Source organism: Anabrus simplex, chromosome 2 (assembly GCF_040414725.1).
Source record: "Anabrus simplex isolate iqAnaSimp1 chromosome 2, ASM4041472v1, whole genome shotgun sequence".
In the NCBI taxonomy this organism is placed as follows: Eukaryota; Metazoa; Arthropoda; class Insecta; order Orthoptera; family Tettigoniidae; genus Anabrus; species Anabrus simplex.
Genome location: NC_090266.1, coordinates 155,986,799 through 156,003,820, shown reverse-complemented (window position 1 = coordinate 156,003,820; position 17,022 = coordinate 155,986,799). Strand labels below are relative to the sequence as shown.

Sequence of the window (17,022 nt, the reverse complement as noted above, 5' to 3'; positions counted from 1 at the left end):
CGAATCCGTCACCTCAATCTTGTATTCGATAAGGTCAGTTGCACCAAGTGTATCAGAAAAAACTTCTGGAAACGACTGACACAACCTGCGAATACTATCAGCCTGCTCCTCAGGTAGATGTCTAAGGTCTAACAACATCTCATCCTGGGTAGGCGAAACAGATGAACATGACACAGAACTACATTTTAATAAAGGGATTTTGGAATTACTCGCAAATTTGAAAGTGCAAGACTTTCTCTGAAGGTCGAGCACTAGACCGGTGTGAGACATGAAGTCCGCTCCCAATATAATGGGGCAAGACAAGCGTTTAGCCACCAACAGTTAAACCTTCCAAGTAAATTTGGCAATTCTAATTTTAGCATACAGAAAACCTACAATTTCTAATGGAGAGGAGTTTGCCGAAACGCACTGAACCAAAGACGAACAATAATCAGGAAGTTTACACACATATTTTAATTTGGAATACCATTCAGCCGAAATAATAGAACAAACACTCCCTGAGTCTAAAAGAGCCGTTACGGGCTCATTATTCAATTCAATTGTGAGAAAAGGAACAGGTGCGGGGGTATCCGCCGCAATCCTAAGGCATTCCTTGGGACCTTCGAAAGGTAAATTCGAAGACTGGGTTTTCCCTGAGATTTCGACTGGTTTACGTGGGGCTGAGCTTCGGGAAGATGGGTTAGCCGACTCAGCCGAAGCCACTAGTCACTTATGATTGTTGGTGGAGGTTGCACCCGAAGATGAGCAGGAGGGAATGCTATTAGAATTCGGGCAATTCTTGGCGATATGGGAAAAAGCGACGCATTTAAAGCAGCCTTGGGATGACCCTGCTCTCTTGTTTGTCCCATTGGATTTAATCAAGGGGCACTTGTTCCGAAGATGATCTGCTGAGCCACAAGCATAACATTTGCGAGTCGTGACAGTTCGGCGAGGCGGAGGCCGAAAGTTACTTGAAGACGGAGGGGGCTCCCTCGCAACACGTAATGTGTCTGCATATCTAACCCCTTCGGCTGACACAGCCATAGCCTCTAGCTCGGCAAAACACAAGTAGGACCTGTAAGATGGGGAAATTCCTTCCACAATAGCCTGTACAATTTGATCTTCTGGAAAATGAAGAGCAAACACCCTAGTATAGAATTTGATGTCTTGGATGAAGTCTGCCAGGTTTTCATCGAGTCGCTGTACTCGGTAGTAGTACTATTGAATTAGCGATGACCTAGCTCGAGCGGGGATAAAATTCGCCAGAAGGTGTGCATGAAACTCTTCAATAGTTGATTGTTCGGCAGTTGCCCTAACTATCTTGTCTAAGAGGACACCAATGGAATAAGGGTAAATAATTTGAAGGATTTGACTTGGAGAAAGAGAGAAAACAAGTGCATGATCCTGAAACTCAACGAAAAATCTTAGAAAAGCAATAACATCACTGGTGGAATTGACTGACAATTTCGAAATACCTCTAAGTAACATTGCTAAAGGATGGGGCAAACTGCTGAAGCCAGGTGACATAGTAGGTAGAGGCCTAAGTGGCGGAGAAGCTGTTTCGGAAGGGGCATTATTCAACGAGTTACGACGCTCAGATTCGTTGTCTAATGGGGCAGAGGTTTGTTGAGCTCCCATAGATTTCCTATTTTCTTCTCCTTTAGAAGACTCTTCCTTGCTATCTACGTTTACCGTAGCAGGTTGGTCGGTTTTGGGAGGGACTGCCCCGGTTAACAATAGGGTAATCTTACTGGACAGTTTAGCAAGGTTTTCGAGAAGAGCACTAGCCTCTTTCCCTTGAATGTCACTCAACTTAAGAGACAATAGATCACTAACTCTATTAGAAAAATGGTATAATCTAGCTTGTACCCCTTTGAGCTGATTAGGTGATGGATCACCACCTTCAAAAAAACTAACCACAGATGCTAGCTCAGTAGCATTATCAGTGATCGTGGAGAGAGCATCGTCAATATCTTTCTCTCCCAAGGTTGGGATGGTAATAGGCAATACAAGGGAATCTTTAAGCTTAGTGATGTCGGCCGCAACCGTGCCTCCAGATTGAACATTTCTAATTGTTAATTCATAGATCAATTCCTCCTTGCGCAAATAGCCGGGATGGAGGACATCGCGAGGGCCGGGCATGATGACAGAACTTTACAAATTTGGAAAAATCAAAAAATGCCAGCGACTGAGAAAATTGTTAGAGTTCAAAACAAAGCAAGATTTAGCCATCAAAAGGGGCTAAATTGAGACCCATTCAACCATGCTCTGCTACCACTTGTTACGGAATTTTCCGTGGTAGTTAGAGGTGAAAGAAGGTGCGGGCTGGAATAGGTCTCAACTACAAAATTAAAGTTAATTTAAAACTTTAACAAAGTTTATATTTTCTTTCCAAAATCAACCAATAACAGAGTATAACAGGTACCAAGTAGCACATCAACAAATTAAGAAATTACAAATTACAGTTCGTTACAAGATTTGGGCTTCGAGCCCCACAATCACAATCCTTGAGCTATTAGCCCAACGTTACCAAGGTACCAAATTGAACCAAGGGGCAGAAAACCCCATCATGCCAAGGAGCACTTGCTCCAAATTACAATGTTAAGCCTCCTAGAGGCACACAGAAATTAAATTTAGGAAAGAGCAGACCTGCTCTCAAGGTTCAAGCCTATCAAAGGCCACAACGAATTTCACTTCTATTTGCCCTCAAGGCGCACAAAGAAACAGGGGTATTTACTACCCAACCTACAGGGTCTTCTGAATGAGAATAAAACATCAGGTTAAGTTGCTGGCCCAAAGTACAGAAAGGACTGGATGCGTGAGCTTGCACTCCAAAACACCTTTTAAAACCTAAATGGCTCTAGGCCGGTACACAGGGGCTAATCCCAAGCTAGGGAGGTGACCCGTATGAGAAAACTATAATACATTAAGGAAGTGTAGAAACGGTTATGAAAACGTGGTCACCTCAATTTCAAAATGAAAGGGGAGTTCAAAGGGTAAAGCACTCTTTATCCCCGCTTTACAGTTAAAGAGTTTTGAAGTTTTTACATAGACAGAAGAGGAACTTACTTTTAAAGTGGTAGGTTACATATTAAAGGATTTGAACCCTCCCCGAGAGTTAAACTGCTGAGCTAGGCAAGAAATAAAGATGTTAACAGGCCATTACCTTGTAGAAGAACTGCTGCTTGAAGAAAGAGGCGCTTCCCGCCCCCTGCTACATATCCACACACTGAGTTAGATGTTATACTAGTGGCCCCGAGACAAGAAAATCAGCAGTTTTTATACCCTCGTGGAGAATTCGAGACCTTTCAAGAATGAGTAGACACACCCCCTCAATTTTATTGGGTCGCTAAAAGTTATACATCAACATCGAAGAAGAAGGACACTATTGGTCAGAAATTAATTAAAGAAATTCGGGATTGGCTGAGTTCAAAACTGGCGGACAGAAAGATTAATATTGCCAACCCCAAAAATAAAAGAACAAAATTTAGTAAAGACAAAACTTAAGAATACAAAATGTCTTCAAGAGAGTTTATTCCATTGCGCCAGAGTGTATTACCATAGTTTTTTTTTTTTTTTTTTTTTTTTTTTTTTTTTGGAAGAGACATATGTTAGAGAATGTTCACACTTCTTGATCAATGAAAAACAAAAGCAAATCAAAAACACTCAGTGACCTCTTCTGATAACTAGTAGAGTTAGTTCAGTGGTTAAAGTTCCGGGTTTCTCCAGTAGAGAAGTTTCAATTGGCACAAGATTTGAACTTGCGTCGCGTAGAGGTGTACCGCCCGGTACAGTCATAACGCTGGAGGAATAGATGAAATTAGATCTGAAATGAAGAAATATAGTGGGAATACTTCATAGAGTAATTAGGGTAGCATGGAATGTAAGTAAGATACCTTCTGATGGGACAAAAGTTTGCACCTATCTGTAAGCAAGCAAATAGGAAGGATTGTAACAACTATTGAGGTATTTCATCGATCAATATAACAGGCAAGGTGTTCACTGTCATTTTGGAAGACGGTGCAATCGGGGGTTGAGAGTAAGTTGGATCAACACCAGTGTGGTTTCAGACCACAGAGGGGCTGTCAGAATCAGATTTTCAGTATGTGCCAGGTAATTAAAAAAATTTACGAGAGGAATAGATGATAGTTATGTTTATGTTTTGTAGATCTAGGGAAGGCATATGACATAGTACCGAGGGAAAGAATGTTCACCGTACTGGGGGACTATGGGATTAAGGGTAGATTATTCAAAACAATTGAGGGCATTTATGTTGATATTTGGGCTATGGTGAGAATTGATGGTAGAATGAGTTCTTGGTTCAAGGTACTTTCAAGGGTTAGACAAAGCTGAAATCTTTCACCTTTGTTGTTCATAGTTTACATGGGTCATCTACTGAAGGTTATGAAGTGGCAGGGAGGGATTCAATTTGGTGGAAATGTAATAAACCTTAATTTGGCCTATGCCGATGACTTGGTCTTCATGGCAGATTGTGCCAAAAGCGTGCAAAATAGGTTCAATGAGTATGATATGAAAATTAGTATTTTAAAGACTAATGTGATGTCAGTAGGTTAAGAAACTAAGAGAATTGAATTTCAGGTTGGGAATACGAAACTAAAACAGGTACATAATTTCACATATTTAGAGTGTGTATTCTCCTGGGATGGTAGTATTGTGAGATTGAATTAAGGTGCATCAGAGTTATTGTAGTGAGTTCACAGTTTTGGTCAACTGTATCCTGTAGGAAGGAAGCCAGCTCACGGACAAAACTATCTTTATACTGGTCTGTTTTGAGACCAACTTTGCTTTACGGTAGTGGAAGCTGGATGGACTCAGGATATCTTATTCATATGTTAGAAAAAACAGACATGAAAGTAGCGAGAATGATCGCTAGCACAAATAATGGCAGGAGGGTACTCGGAATGAGGAGATAAAGGCTAAGTTAGGAATGAACTTGATTGATGAAACTGTACACATAAATGGACTGTGGTGGTGAAGTCATGTGAGGCAAATGGAGGAGGATAGGTTACCTAGGGTAATAATGAACTTATACATGGGGGGTACGAGAAATAGAGGGAGACCAGGATGATGATGGTTGGACTCAGTTTCTAACGATTTGAAGGTAAGGTATAGAACTAAACGAGGCCCCAGAGCTAGTTACATATAGAGGATTGTGGCGGCGTTCAATAAATTGACAGAGGCTTGCAGACTGAATGCTGAAAGGCATAACGGTCTATAATGATGTACGTAGTGTAATGTATGTATGTATGTATGTATGTATGTATGTATGTATGTATAGGACTATATGTATGTATGATCTAATCAGTGATTGACTTTTGTTACAGTCGTGCAGTTGCGGCAGAGGTCCACATTGTCTTCATCTTCTTTTTGTCATGCTCAGGGTATTCCAAGTTCCTGAAAACGATACCAGGATATATGCTAAGGAACTGAAAAACTTTGAGGTAAGCTTTTACTTTGGTATCAGTGTATATGGCTAGTGGATTACTTTGTAAACTTTGTACAAGTCAAATTCCAGGAATTGTTCAATGAAGTTTCTAAAATTCCCTAAATGGTATTGTAACAGTAAATTTGGTACTTTGGTAGAGATGAGACGCAGGGCGTGTACCAGTCGCTGAAGTGCATACAGAGGGAGAGGGTTTTGTTTAAAAGAAATCTTAAAAACTTTGTTTTCAGAGTTTATTATAAGATTGAAATTAATATCACCTCTGTACAGCGTATACAGTCGAAAAAGTTCCTCGTCCTACGGCTGGCGATGTCCTTGGATTCCGGCAGCTCCATTTTCCATAGCAGCGAACCACCATTCGTCCCCCGATGGAAGTTCTAGAAGATCTATTCGGTGCTTTGAAGATCCATGGCGTCGAGGTAGTCCTTGTAAATGGTGAACATGAATGAACATTGTTCAGCTCTGGGTCGAGTTAGTGCAAAGGCTGCTTCTGCACAGATGATAGAGTGTTTATAAATGCTTTTGACAAAGTCCAAACACAAATGTCTCGGTGAAATGTCACTTAACTTTATCACGTGTCAAATGAAAGAAACATTCACAAAATAAAGTCCACTCGGAACTGATTGTCCAGTTTAAAGTTACTTAAAGTTTGTTGCACCTATGACAACATGAAGTAAGTTCATTGAAGCACTGTTCAATTTAAATGAAATAAAGATTTTCCGCTCGTGAATCAAACTCGTTCACGTGTTGAAACCAAAAGACGAAATTAACTGAGTACTGACAGTCCTTGGTTTGACTGTCCGTAAACTAAATGTGCCCAGAATTGAAATACACTGTTCATTAGAGTAGAAATGCACTGTTCATTAAAATAGAGATGCGCTGTTCACACCTGTACAGTTCAAAAATGTCGACACAATTTACGGATTGGTAATTTAAATTTGGATTAAATACAGTTTATAACTTAAAGTATCGAGTCCTCGGCAAGGAGCAATCAGATTCAAGTCCATAAAATTTCAATTTCGAACACTCGAAAATGTTTGCGGGTCTCGGACACTCGTATAGAGTAACAGTCAATAAATAATGTCCAGACGATACACAATTCACCTCACGTCCTATCGGAGTAAAAGGTTGTCACAATATAAGGAAATCTGAATAAGTCCACATTCAACGTGACTATATTAAAGTCCACGAACTTGAAACTTAGCAGCGGCTTCACGCTCGATTACCACACCCGCGAACTGACGGTGCGAATACTGCAGTCTAGTGTGCTTATAGAAATCCCGGCCACAAACTGGCATCACATTCTGCAGCGCACTGCTGCTCACTATAACATGCTGCAACACACACTCACATTCACTTTCACTGATCTGCTGAGCGAAGCAGCACGTATTTATATTTGATCCGAAACTCGTAGAACATTCTCCATCAATCCAGGCTTCGTAGTGCAGCGAGGCATGCTGTGACGTCACCCGCTCACTACGTCACCCGCGCGCAGCTGTCGCTCGCTGTCGAGTTAGTTCTTCGTAAGCGTTCCGGAGCATAACACGTAAGTTTAAGATTTTCATAACGGGGACTTAGTCTGTACCGCCGTTACCGGTACATCTCCCCCTCCTCCTGGGGAAAAGAAAATTCGATAGGATTTTCTTTTAATGATATTCTCTCCTGAAATATTTCTTTAGGTTGGCTGCATTGTAAATGCCCTCGATGCTTCCATCCAATTTCTTAATTTTGTATGCCCCGTTCTCGAGAACCTCTGCAATCCTATATGGTCCTACATAAAGCGGGCAAAACTTTGCATAAATGCGAAGTTCGGGATGTGAAACAGCTGGTTTTCTTATCAAAACATAATCATTGACTCTAAGTGGTTGTCGAAACGCGTGGTTTCGGTATCGGTTCTCTCTGATTCTAGCAGCGTGTCTGAGCTTCTCCTTTGTTGCGTCCACGCGAGTCTGATGAGTAATTGCTGGATCTTGAGGTGATGGTAATACTTGGTCCCATGGCCTGTCAGGCATGACATCTCTATGTAGAGTCATGGGAATGTCCTGCGTAGACTCATGAACAGTTGAATTTACACATTGCTGCATCACGGGTAAGACTTCGATCCATTTCCAGTGTTGAGTTCTGCAATACAAACGGCAAAACCTTGCAATCTCGCGCATGATTCTCTCAGCGGGATTAGCCTCTGGGTGTCGAATAGAATTCATAATGTGTCTTATACCGAGTTCTTCGAGTACTGTTTGGAACTCCATAGATGTAAATTGGGGTCCATGATCGGTGAGTAGGAACTCCGGTTTTCCCATCTCTGGAATAATGTTTTTCTTGATCCTTCGGAGGATGTTTCCAGCATTAGCCTTCTGTATAGGCAGTAGCATCGTATACTTAGAGAAGACATCTACTGCCACCACAATGTGCCTGTTGCCGCGGTTCGCCTTGGGGAGTGGCCCGTATAGGTCTAAAGCCAATATTTCACCAGGGTTTTCGGGAAGAAGTGGCTTTGGAAACTCCCTCAACAATCTATTATTAGGCTTAGTTCGTTGGCAGACATCACAAGTTCGGAGAACGTTTCTAATATCACGTCTCATGTACTCCCAAGTGAACTTTTCCTTTATGATCATCATTACTTTATCCGTGCCGGCATGTCCAGATATTGAATGACAGTGCCAGATAATGTTGGACCTTAAGCGTGGAGGAGCATAAATTCGGCGTTTGGTTTTGGCATGATCAAGATACTTATACAGTAATCCATCATGAAAGCAAAAAGATTGAGCCAACATTGAGATGCGAAAATAGTCATCGTCATTTGCAGGAATCAAACCCTTAAAAAATATAATCAATTCTCGGGACTTCCTATCTCTCCCCTGTGCTTGAGGTAAGTACTGTAATTTCCTAAGAAATTCCTCATCTTCGTTGCTCATGACTTCTATGTGATGACTAGTGACGACATCGACCGGATTGCGGCTTAAAGCATCAGCTAGGATGTTCTTCCTTCCTGGTCTGTGAATAACAGTTATGTTGAACTGCTGAATAAAAAGTGCCCACCGGGTTACTCTCTCGCTAGTTAGATCAGAAGACATGATAAATGTGAGGGCTTTGTGATCCGTGTAGATGGTCACGGGATACCCATATATAATCTTCCTCCAGTACAACAAGGAATATACAATAGCAAGAGCCTCAAGTTCCGTAATAGTATAGGACCTCTCATGTGGTCTCAACTTCCTGCTCATGAATGAAATAAAGACGCGGACATCAGGCTTCTCAGGATCGATTTGGTACAGCGCTGCACCGATGCCTACGGAGCTGGCGTCGCACTCAAGGCAAAAGGGCCATTCAAAGTTAGGATATGCTAACTGTACGCTTCCCTGAAGCATCTTCTTTGTTTCGGAAAAAGCCTCCTCGCATTCTTTTGACCATTTCCACTTATTATTTTTCTTGAGCAGCAGCTGCAAGGGTGCTACCGTTTTGGTGTAATCTGGGCAATGCTGTGCAAAGAACTGACATAGTCCCAGAAATTGTCTCACATGTTTAATTTTTGTGGGTTTCGGGAAATCCAAAACACTTTGAATCTTGGCCGGATTAGGCTTGATCCCGTCTCCACTAATGAGGTGACCCAAGAACAGTACCTCTGTCTTAAAAAACTGGCTTTTACAGGCATTTATCTTAAAATTTTTGGTTTTGAGTTCGTCGAGTACCTTATTAACGTCTTCAATGTGTTGCTCTAAGGACTCCGAAGCTATTAGGATATCATCAACATAAATCGTTGCGATTTTTTAAATCTCATCGGATAATTGATTCTCAAGAGCCCTGATGAGAACTGCCCCTGAATTCTTGATCCCGAAAGGGAGACGATTGAATGCATATGTAATGTTTTCGAAAATGAAGCCAGTAAATTTCCTGCTATCCTCCGCCAATAAGATGTGAAAATAAGATGACGTCATGTCCATAGTAGAGAAGAGTTTCATGCCTCTAAATTTCCGGATGACATCCCTGAGTGAAGGTGGGTGGTCATGTTCCAATACAAGTCTGTCATTGAGCATGCGCGCGTCTAGGCACAAACGCAGACTGCCATTCGGTTTTTTTACAATAGCCAAGGGGTTTAGATACGGAGTGACACATTTGGAAATGATACCATTATTTTCCATTTCCTTTATCACAATCCTGGCTTCCTCTCGGTACTTCTCAGGAACTGGATAGGGCCGTTTTTTATAAGGAGAGGTGTCCTTGACATTCAATTGGTATTCAAAATCTCTAATAACGCCTGGTTTGTCATCAAAAACTTCAGGGAATTTCTCAAATATTTGTTGAGTCGCTTCTGCCACGCGGGAATCGAACTCTGGGCTTTCAGCCGCACTGGTGAGAAATATGAAGTGATCACGACCTTCGTCGAACATATCCTCAACAATGGGCACTTCCTGGCCCTCGACGGGTCCCTCTTGACCGGGTCTACCCTCTTCGCAATCTATTTCATCGGCAGGCAAAGCATCGCTCATCTTGCCTCCGGCTTCTATGAATGGGGTACCCAGACCTTGGCACTTCAAATTATTACAGTCTACCAGCTGCAACTCTACAGAGTCGATATTAAAAAATCGTATGACGTTGGCAGGATAATCAATGATTCCCCCATACTTGGCTAGGAAATCTGACCCTAGGATGACGTTGAACTTCATTGGCGAAATAACTAGGAATATATGCTCGAACTGGACACCTTCAATGTCAAATGTAACAAAAGCTTGAAATTTACATTTGATATGCTTGTCCGGTACTATCCCTTTAATTTTAATCCGTGCGACTGGTATCAATAACATGTCTTCTCCTCCCTTCAACATTTCAATTAACCTCTCAGACATTAACGAAGCTTGAGCTCCAGAATCGATTAAGGCAGTTACATAAAGGGTATCCAAAGTAATATTAATAACTGGAAGACTTCGCTGGACCTTCGGTGTTGTAGGAGTGGGATCTTCATGCAAGAGATCTGAGTCATCCAAGTACCAGTAATTAATATTAGTGACACAAATTATTTCCCCTCTACTACAGTTTTCAGGCAATCTTATTGTTGTGTTGTCGAAGTTTTTTTTTTTATTGCGCCTGTCGACTCAGGGTTGGTCGCAGGCGTCGTGTTCTGTCTTCTGGCATGCTCTTGATATTCTAAAGAGGTAGCGCCAGGTAATCCTTCATCCCGGTTTCGATTCTGGATATATTCGCAAGTTTCTCTCCATCTTCTTTCGATCTCGGCTCTCGGTGAATCTCTATCTCGAGTAAGTGATTCGGTGGGTTTCTTCCACGTTTGAGTACGTCTATAAGGCGCACTTTGCCTGTATGGACGTCTCCTGAATCGTTGGAAATGAGATAACGGATCTCTCCGTGGTTCTACTTCCTCACGGGGTTCGGGATTCGATCTCGGCGGGTTATTAACTTCGACATGGTTAGTTGCAACCTCTTTCGTCTTAGTAACCCTAGGTAGATTTTGTGTATGGGCAGTGTCAAGTTTCCTTAATAAATCATCAAGTTGTTCTAGGTCTTGAACATTGGCTGCCACAAGAATTTCTTGTACATGCGCCGGAAATTGTAAAGTTACTACTTGTATTAACTCCTGTTCTGGCAAAGGAGGATCAAAGAACTGCATCTTCTTTAATTGGGAAATGAGAAAATCAGAATATCGTGAAGAATTAATAGCTGTGTTGTATCTCCTAGAGTACAACTGTAGCTTAATCAAATGTTGAATTTCCGAATTCCAAAACCTCTTCAACAAGGCTTCCTTGAACTCATCATAGGTTTTAATGTTAAATTTAAATGCTGTGTACCAATTTAGTGCTTTCCCTTCCAATAATCTAGAAGCTATCCTTAATTGATGATCGGATCGTACTTTATTCTCTTGGAAATACTCTTCAATATTGAGAAGGAATTCTTTCGCTGTGTACTCTTCCTTTCCGGAAAATTTTGCAGGTTTATCGTCTGACAATTTTAGGACTGTGGACATGCTAGAAGTATCTCCACTAAACCCTTGACACTGGTGTGTAGACACCTCCTTCTCCACCTGAGAGATTCTATTACCAATCGTCTCTATTTTTCCTTGTAATTCGACCTTGATATTTTTAACTTGCCCATGGATGGAGTTTTCCACGCTCTGGACTTCCTTTTCGAGGTCCTGCTTCACTTCATTTACATCGCGGCCTATGCGAATGATTTGAGTATGTGCGCTATCTAATTGGTTTTTTACATGCTTATCTGTTTCCTCCTGCCTTGTTTTAAGTAAATTGACTTCATTACTTATTTTCTGAAAGTTAGTCTTAAAAGATTCATGGATGTTATCCTGAATAGAGGCTATTTTTGCTTGTGCCTGTGATAACTGACCATGAGATTCTTTAAATTCTGCCTTTAAGCTTTCAACTTCCTTAATCAATTGATGTGAGGTAGGAAAAGAAGCTTTTAAGTCTTCAACTATTTGTAGTTTAAGGTTCTGTTTTACTGTTTCTAAGTCATGGGTGAGGCGTTCGTTTATTTCCGTAAACTTAGAATTAATCTTCGCGTTAGTTTCTGAGAATCTTTTTTCAATCTCGGAACCAGCTTTAGTAAGCCTATTTTCCAAATTAGCATTAACTTCGGTAAACTTGGTATTAATTACTTTAGTTACTTGTGTGATACGACTTTCTAAGTTGGCTGTAGTTGCGGTACTGGTCTCATTAATACGAGTGTTAATCTCATTAATACGAGTGTTAATCTCAGTAATACGAGATTCTAAAGTAGTACCTAATTGAGCAGTTACGGCATTGGCCTCGTTAATACGGGCTTGTAAATCAGCACCTACTTGAGCAGTTGCAGCATTGGCCTCAGTAATACGAGCTTGTAAATCAGCACCTACTTGAGCATGCGATTTGGCGATACGTTCATTTAAGCTAATCTTAAGAGCTTCAATAGCCGCTAAAATATTTTCCATTTTGATGGTAATGTATTTAAACCAAGCAACAAGAAAATCATAAATCACTTGAAAAAAATTCAGACATCACCATTATTGTCCAATGGTTAAAAGTTCATGTTCAAAGTCATTCAAACATTCCCAAAAAGAAAAATCTCCAAGACATTTAACACACAAAAATGATCCCATATCATTGATAACACTTCTTATTATAGAGAAGTTAAATCTTGTTAGAAAGTTCACTGTAATATTAATAGTTATTCCACATAAAACACTGGAAATGTATCTGAATTAAATTACTAAGTCACACGATTTTAGTGCGATTTTGTCTATCACTGCACTTCTTAATTACTAGTACTTCAAAATTGAGCTTAGAATGGTTAAGTGTCAATTTAATGTCTGCTGCACTCATAATTAAGTTCTGATATTGCTGAAGCGCTAATTTCTAATTTTACTGCACTCCAAATCGGCCCCGATACGACTGGGGCGCCAATTTCTACCCCTCTCCTCTGTAACAGTAAATTTGGTACTTTGGTAGAGATGAGACGCAGGGCGTGTACCAGTCGCTGAAGTGCATACAGAGGGAGAGGGTTTTGTTTAAAAGAAATCTTAAAAACTTTGTTTTCAGAGTTTATTATAAGATTGAAATTAATATCACCTCTGTACAGCGTATACAGTCGAAAAAGTTCCTCGTCCTACGGCTGGCGATGTCCTTGGATTCCGGCAGCTCCATTTTCCATAGCAGCGAACCACCATTCGTCCCCCGATGGAAGTTCTAGAAGATCTATTCGGTGCTTTGAAGATCCATGGCGTCGAGGTAGTCCTTGTAAATGGTGAACATGAATGAACATTGTTCAGCTCTGGGTCGAGTTAGTGCAAAGGCTGCTTCTGCACAGATGATAGAGTGTTTATAAATGCTTTTGACAAAGTCCAAACACAAATGTCTCGGTGAAATGTCACTTAACTTTATCACGTGTCAAATGAAAGAAACATTCACAAAATAAAGTCCACTCGGAACTGATTGTCCAGTTTAAAGTTACTTAAAGTTTGTTGCACCTATGACAACATGAAGTAAGTTCATTGAAGCACTGTTCAATTTAAATGAAATAAAGATTTTCCGCTCGTGAATCAAACTCGTTCACGTGTTGAAACCAAAAGACGAAATTAACTGAGTACTGACAGTCCTTGGTTTGACTGTCCGTAAACTAAATGTGCCCAGAATTGAAATACACTGTTCATTAGAGTAGAAATGCACTGTTCATTAAAATAGAGATGCGCTGTTCACACCTGTACAGTTCAAAAATGTCGACACAATTTACGGATTGGTAATTTAAATTTGGATTAAATACAGTTTATAACTTAAAGTATCGAGTCCTCGGCAAGGAGCAATCAGATTCAAGTCCATAAAATTTCAATTTCGAACACTCGAAAATGTTTGCGGGTCTCGGACACTCGTATAGAGTAACAGTCAATAAATAATGTCCAGACGATACACAATTCACCTCACGTCCTATCGGAGTAAAAGGTTGTCACAATATAAGGAAATCTGAATAAGTCCACATTCAACGTGACTATATTAAAGTCCACGAACTTGAAACTTAGCAGCGGCTTCACGCTCGATTACCACACCCGCGAACTGACGGTGCGAATACTGCAGTCTAGTGTGCTTATAGAAATCCCGGCCACAAACTGGCATCACATTCTGCAGCGCACTGCTGCTCACTATAACATGCTGCAACACACACTCACATTCACTTTCACTGATCTGCTGAGCGAAGCAGCACGTATTTATATTTGATCCGAAACTCGTAGAACATTCTCCATCAATCCAGGCTTCGTAGTGCAGCGAGGCATGCTGTGACGTCACCCGCTCACTACGTCACCCGCGCGCAGCTGTCGCTCGCTGTCGAGTTAGTTCTTCGTAAGCGTTCCGGAGCATAACACGTAAGTTTAAGATTTTCATAACGGGGACTTAGTCTGTACCGCCGTTACCGGTACAGTATATAGTAATATAAATTTGAAAGTGAAGTAATGAAATGGATTGGTCGCGTTACAATCTTTATCGAAGTATCACTGTGTGACTAAAAAATGCGTAAATGAATTCACTTCTTTTATATCAGTTTGTATTTTCATTGGATAGAATTATATTATACTAGCTGATATACCCGTGCTTCGCTACGGGATTCTCAGAAAGACTTACTTGGTGGTTTTCCTAACTGAATTCAACATGGGTCATTACAAAAACGTCAGTAGGAATGTAGCGATTGAAAGCAATGTTATCATATAAAATACTCGATCCAATGAAAAACCGCACAGTTTCTCACTTTCAACGAAGAGTACTACGGTGCCGATCTAAGAGTCCAAAGTTCTAGAGCTGGAATAACCAGGTCGCAGACTGCCGTGAACACTCCTCTGTCATTATTCCATTAAATATGCACACTACTCATTCCAATCAGTGGCTCAGAGTAGGGATTGAATAGCTCAAATACTATGATGAACCAGTGTGTTATGTTCCAGATATATCAGAAAATGTATGAACCAGAGGAATGGCATGCTAAGGAAGAAAGTTATCTTACTCCCCAGCTACTTCCCACCAATATACAGGCAGGCTGTTACAGTCGGTACGACCAGCCGAGTTGGCCATGTGGTTAGGGGCGCGCAGCTGTGAGCTTGCATCTGGGAGATAGTGGATTCGAACCCCACTGCTGGCAACCCTGAAGATGGTATTCGGGAAATAGTGGGTTCGAGCCCCACTGTCGGCAGCCCTGATGATGGTTTTCCGTGGTTTCCCATTTTCACACCAGGCAAATGCCGGTACTGTACCTTAATTAAAGGCACGACTGCTTCCTTCCACTTCCTAGAACTTTCCTATTCCATCGTCGCCATAAGACCTACCTGTGTTGGTGCGACGTCAAGCAAATTTAAAAAATCCTCGGTACGCTGCAGTAATCCTATCTATCGGTGATGAGAGGAAACGGAAGACAAAAAGAACATCACAAAAAACAATGGTCAATGTAATGTTACTGTTGATAAAGTTTATGAGCTTTCTATATTGCAGGCCTTCACATTAGTTTTCTTTCGACTCTGTGATATTAGGGTGTCTTACAAAATTATTTATATCATAGACTGTAATTCCTTATTCTCAGACTTTACATACCGATTTTCACTAAATTCTATTTACCCATTTTCTTGTGACTCGGCGCTGATATGGACTTAGTAACAAAAATCCAAATTCATGAATATCTCCGACTATATGCGGTACGGTAACAATGTATAAGCATAAGTGATCGGAAATTTAATAACTTCTTACATAACTACTACTAACTTACGACATAACTAAAGTTATGTTAGTTATGTAGTATTTATCGATACGACCACTAATAACATAAATAACTTATTTGAGAATTACATTTCAGACCTTCCCCTAAACTACCATTTCACTCAGCGTGAATAAAATAATTTGTAGCCTAGATTGCAGTGGTTCATCACCCGACCTTACATACCGATTTTAATTAAATTCTCTTCAGCCGTTTTATCGTGATGCGTGTACATACATACATACATACATACATACATACATACATACATACAGACAGACAGACAGAAATTATGGAAAAGTAAAAAATGCATTTCCTTGTTACTATGGACATGACCGATACAGAAATACCATTCTTTTCAAATTCTGAGTAATGTACAGACAAAACTTTTATTTTATATATGTAGATTTATCGATATGACCACTAATAACATAAATAACTTATTTCAGAATTACATTTCAGGCCTTCCCCTAAACTACCATTTCACTCAGCGTGAATAAAATAATTTATAGCCGAGCTTGTAGTGGTTCATCACCCGACATTACATACCGATTTTCATTAAATTCTCTTCAGCCGTTTTCTATTGATGCGTGTACAGTACAATCATACATACATACATACATACATACAGACAGACAGACAGACAGACAGACAGACATTACGGAAAAGTAAAAAATGCATTTTCATGTTACTGTGGACATGACCGATACAGAAATATCATTATTTTCAAATTCTGAGCAATGTACAGACAAAACTCTTTATATATATAGATTACATTTCAGGCCTTCCCCTAAACTACCATTTCACTCAGTGTGAATAGCATTATTGATAGCCTAGATTATAGCGACCTATTCCCCGACTTTGCATACCAATTTTCGTGAAGATACGACCACTGATAAAATAAATATATGACAATTAAATTTTAGTCCTTCCCCTAAACTACCATTTTTCTCAGCTTGTATAGCCTATATTGTAGCAACTTATTTCTCATCTTTGTCTAGCGATTTTCATTAAGACACGACCATTAATAACTTAAATATTTGAGAATTAAATTTCAGGCCTTCCCCTAAACTACCATTTCACTCGGCGTGATTAAAATAATTTATAGCCTAGATTGTAGCGGTTCATCACCCGACTTTACATTCCGATTTTCATTAAATTATCTTCAGCCGTTTTCTCGTGATGCGTGTACATACATACATACATACATACAGACAGACAGACAGACAGACAGACAGAAATTACGGAAAAGTAAAAAAATGCATTTTCTTGTTACTGTGGACATGACCGATACAGAAATACCATTCTTTTCAAATTCTGAGCAATGTACAGACAAAACTCTTATTTTATAT

The 17,022-nt window shown here is 40.3% G+C and overlaps 1 protein-coding gene across 1 annotated transcript in view; it reads left to right on the top strand.

The window, feature by feature from the left end:
* Positions 1-17,022, top strand: part of LOC136863948 (mitogen-activated protein kinase kinase kinase 1) — a 545,708-nt gene that overhangs the window by 440,403 nt on the left and 88,283 nt on the right. Inside the window, exon 6 of the mRNA XM_067140398.2 lies at positions 5,325-5,441. Within this exon, the coding sequence (XP_066996499.2) occupies positions 5,325-5,441 (117 nt within the window). The remainder of the gene's footprint in view (positions 1-5,324; positions 5,442-17,022) is intronic.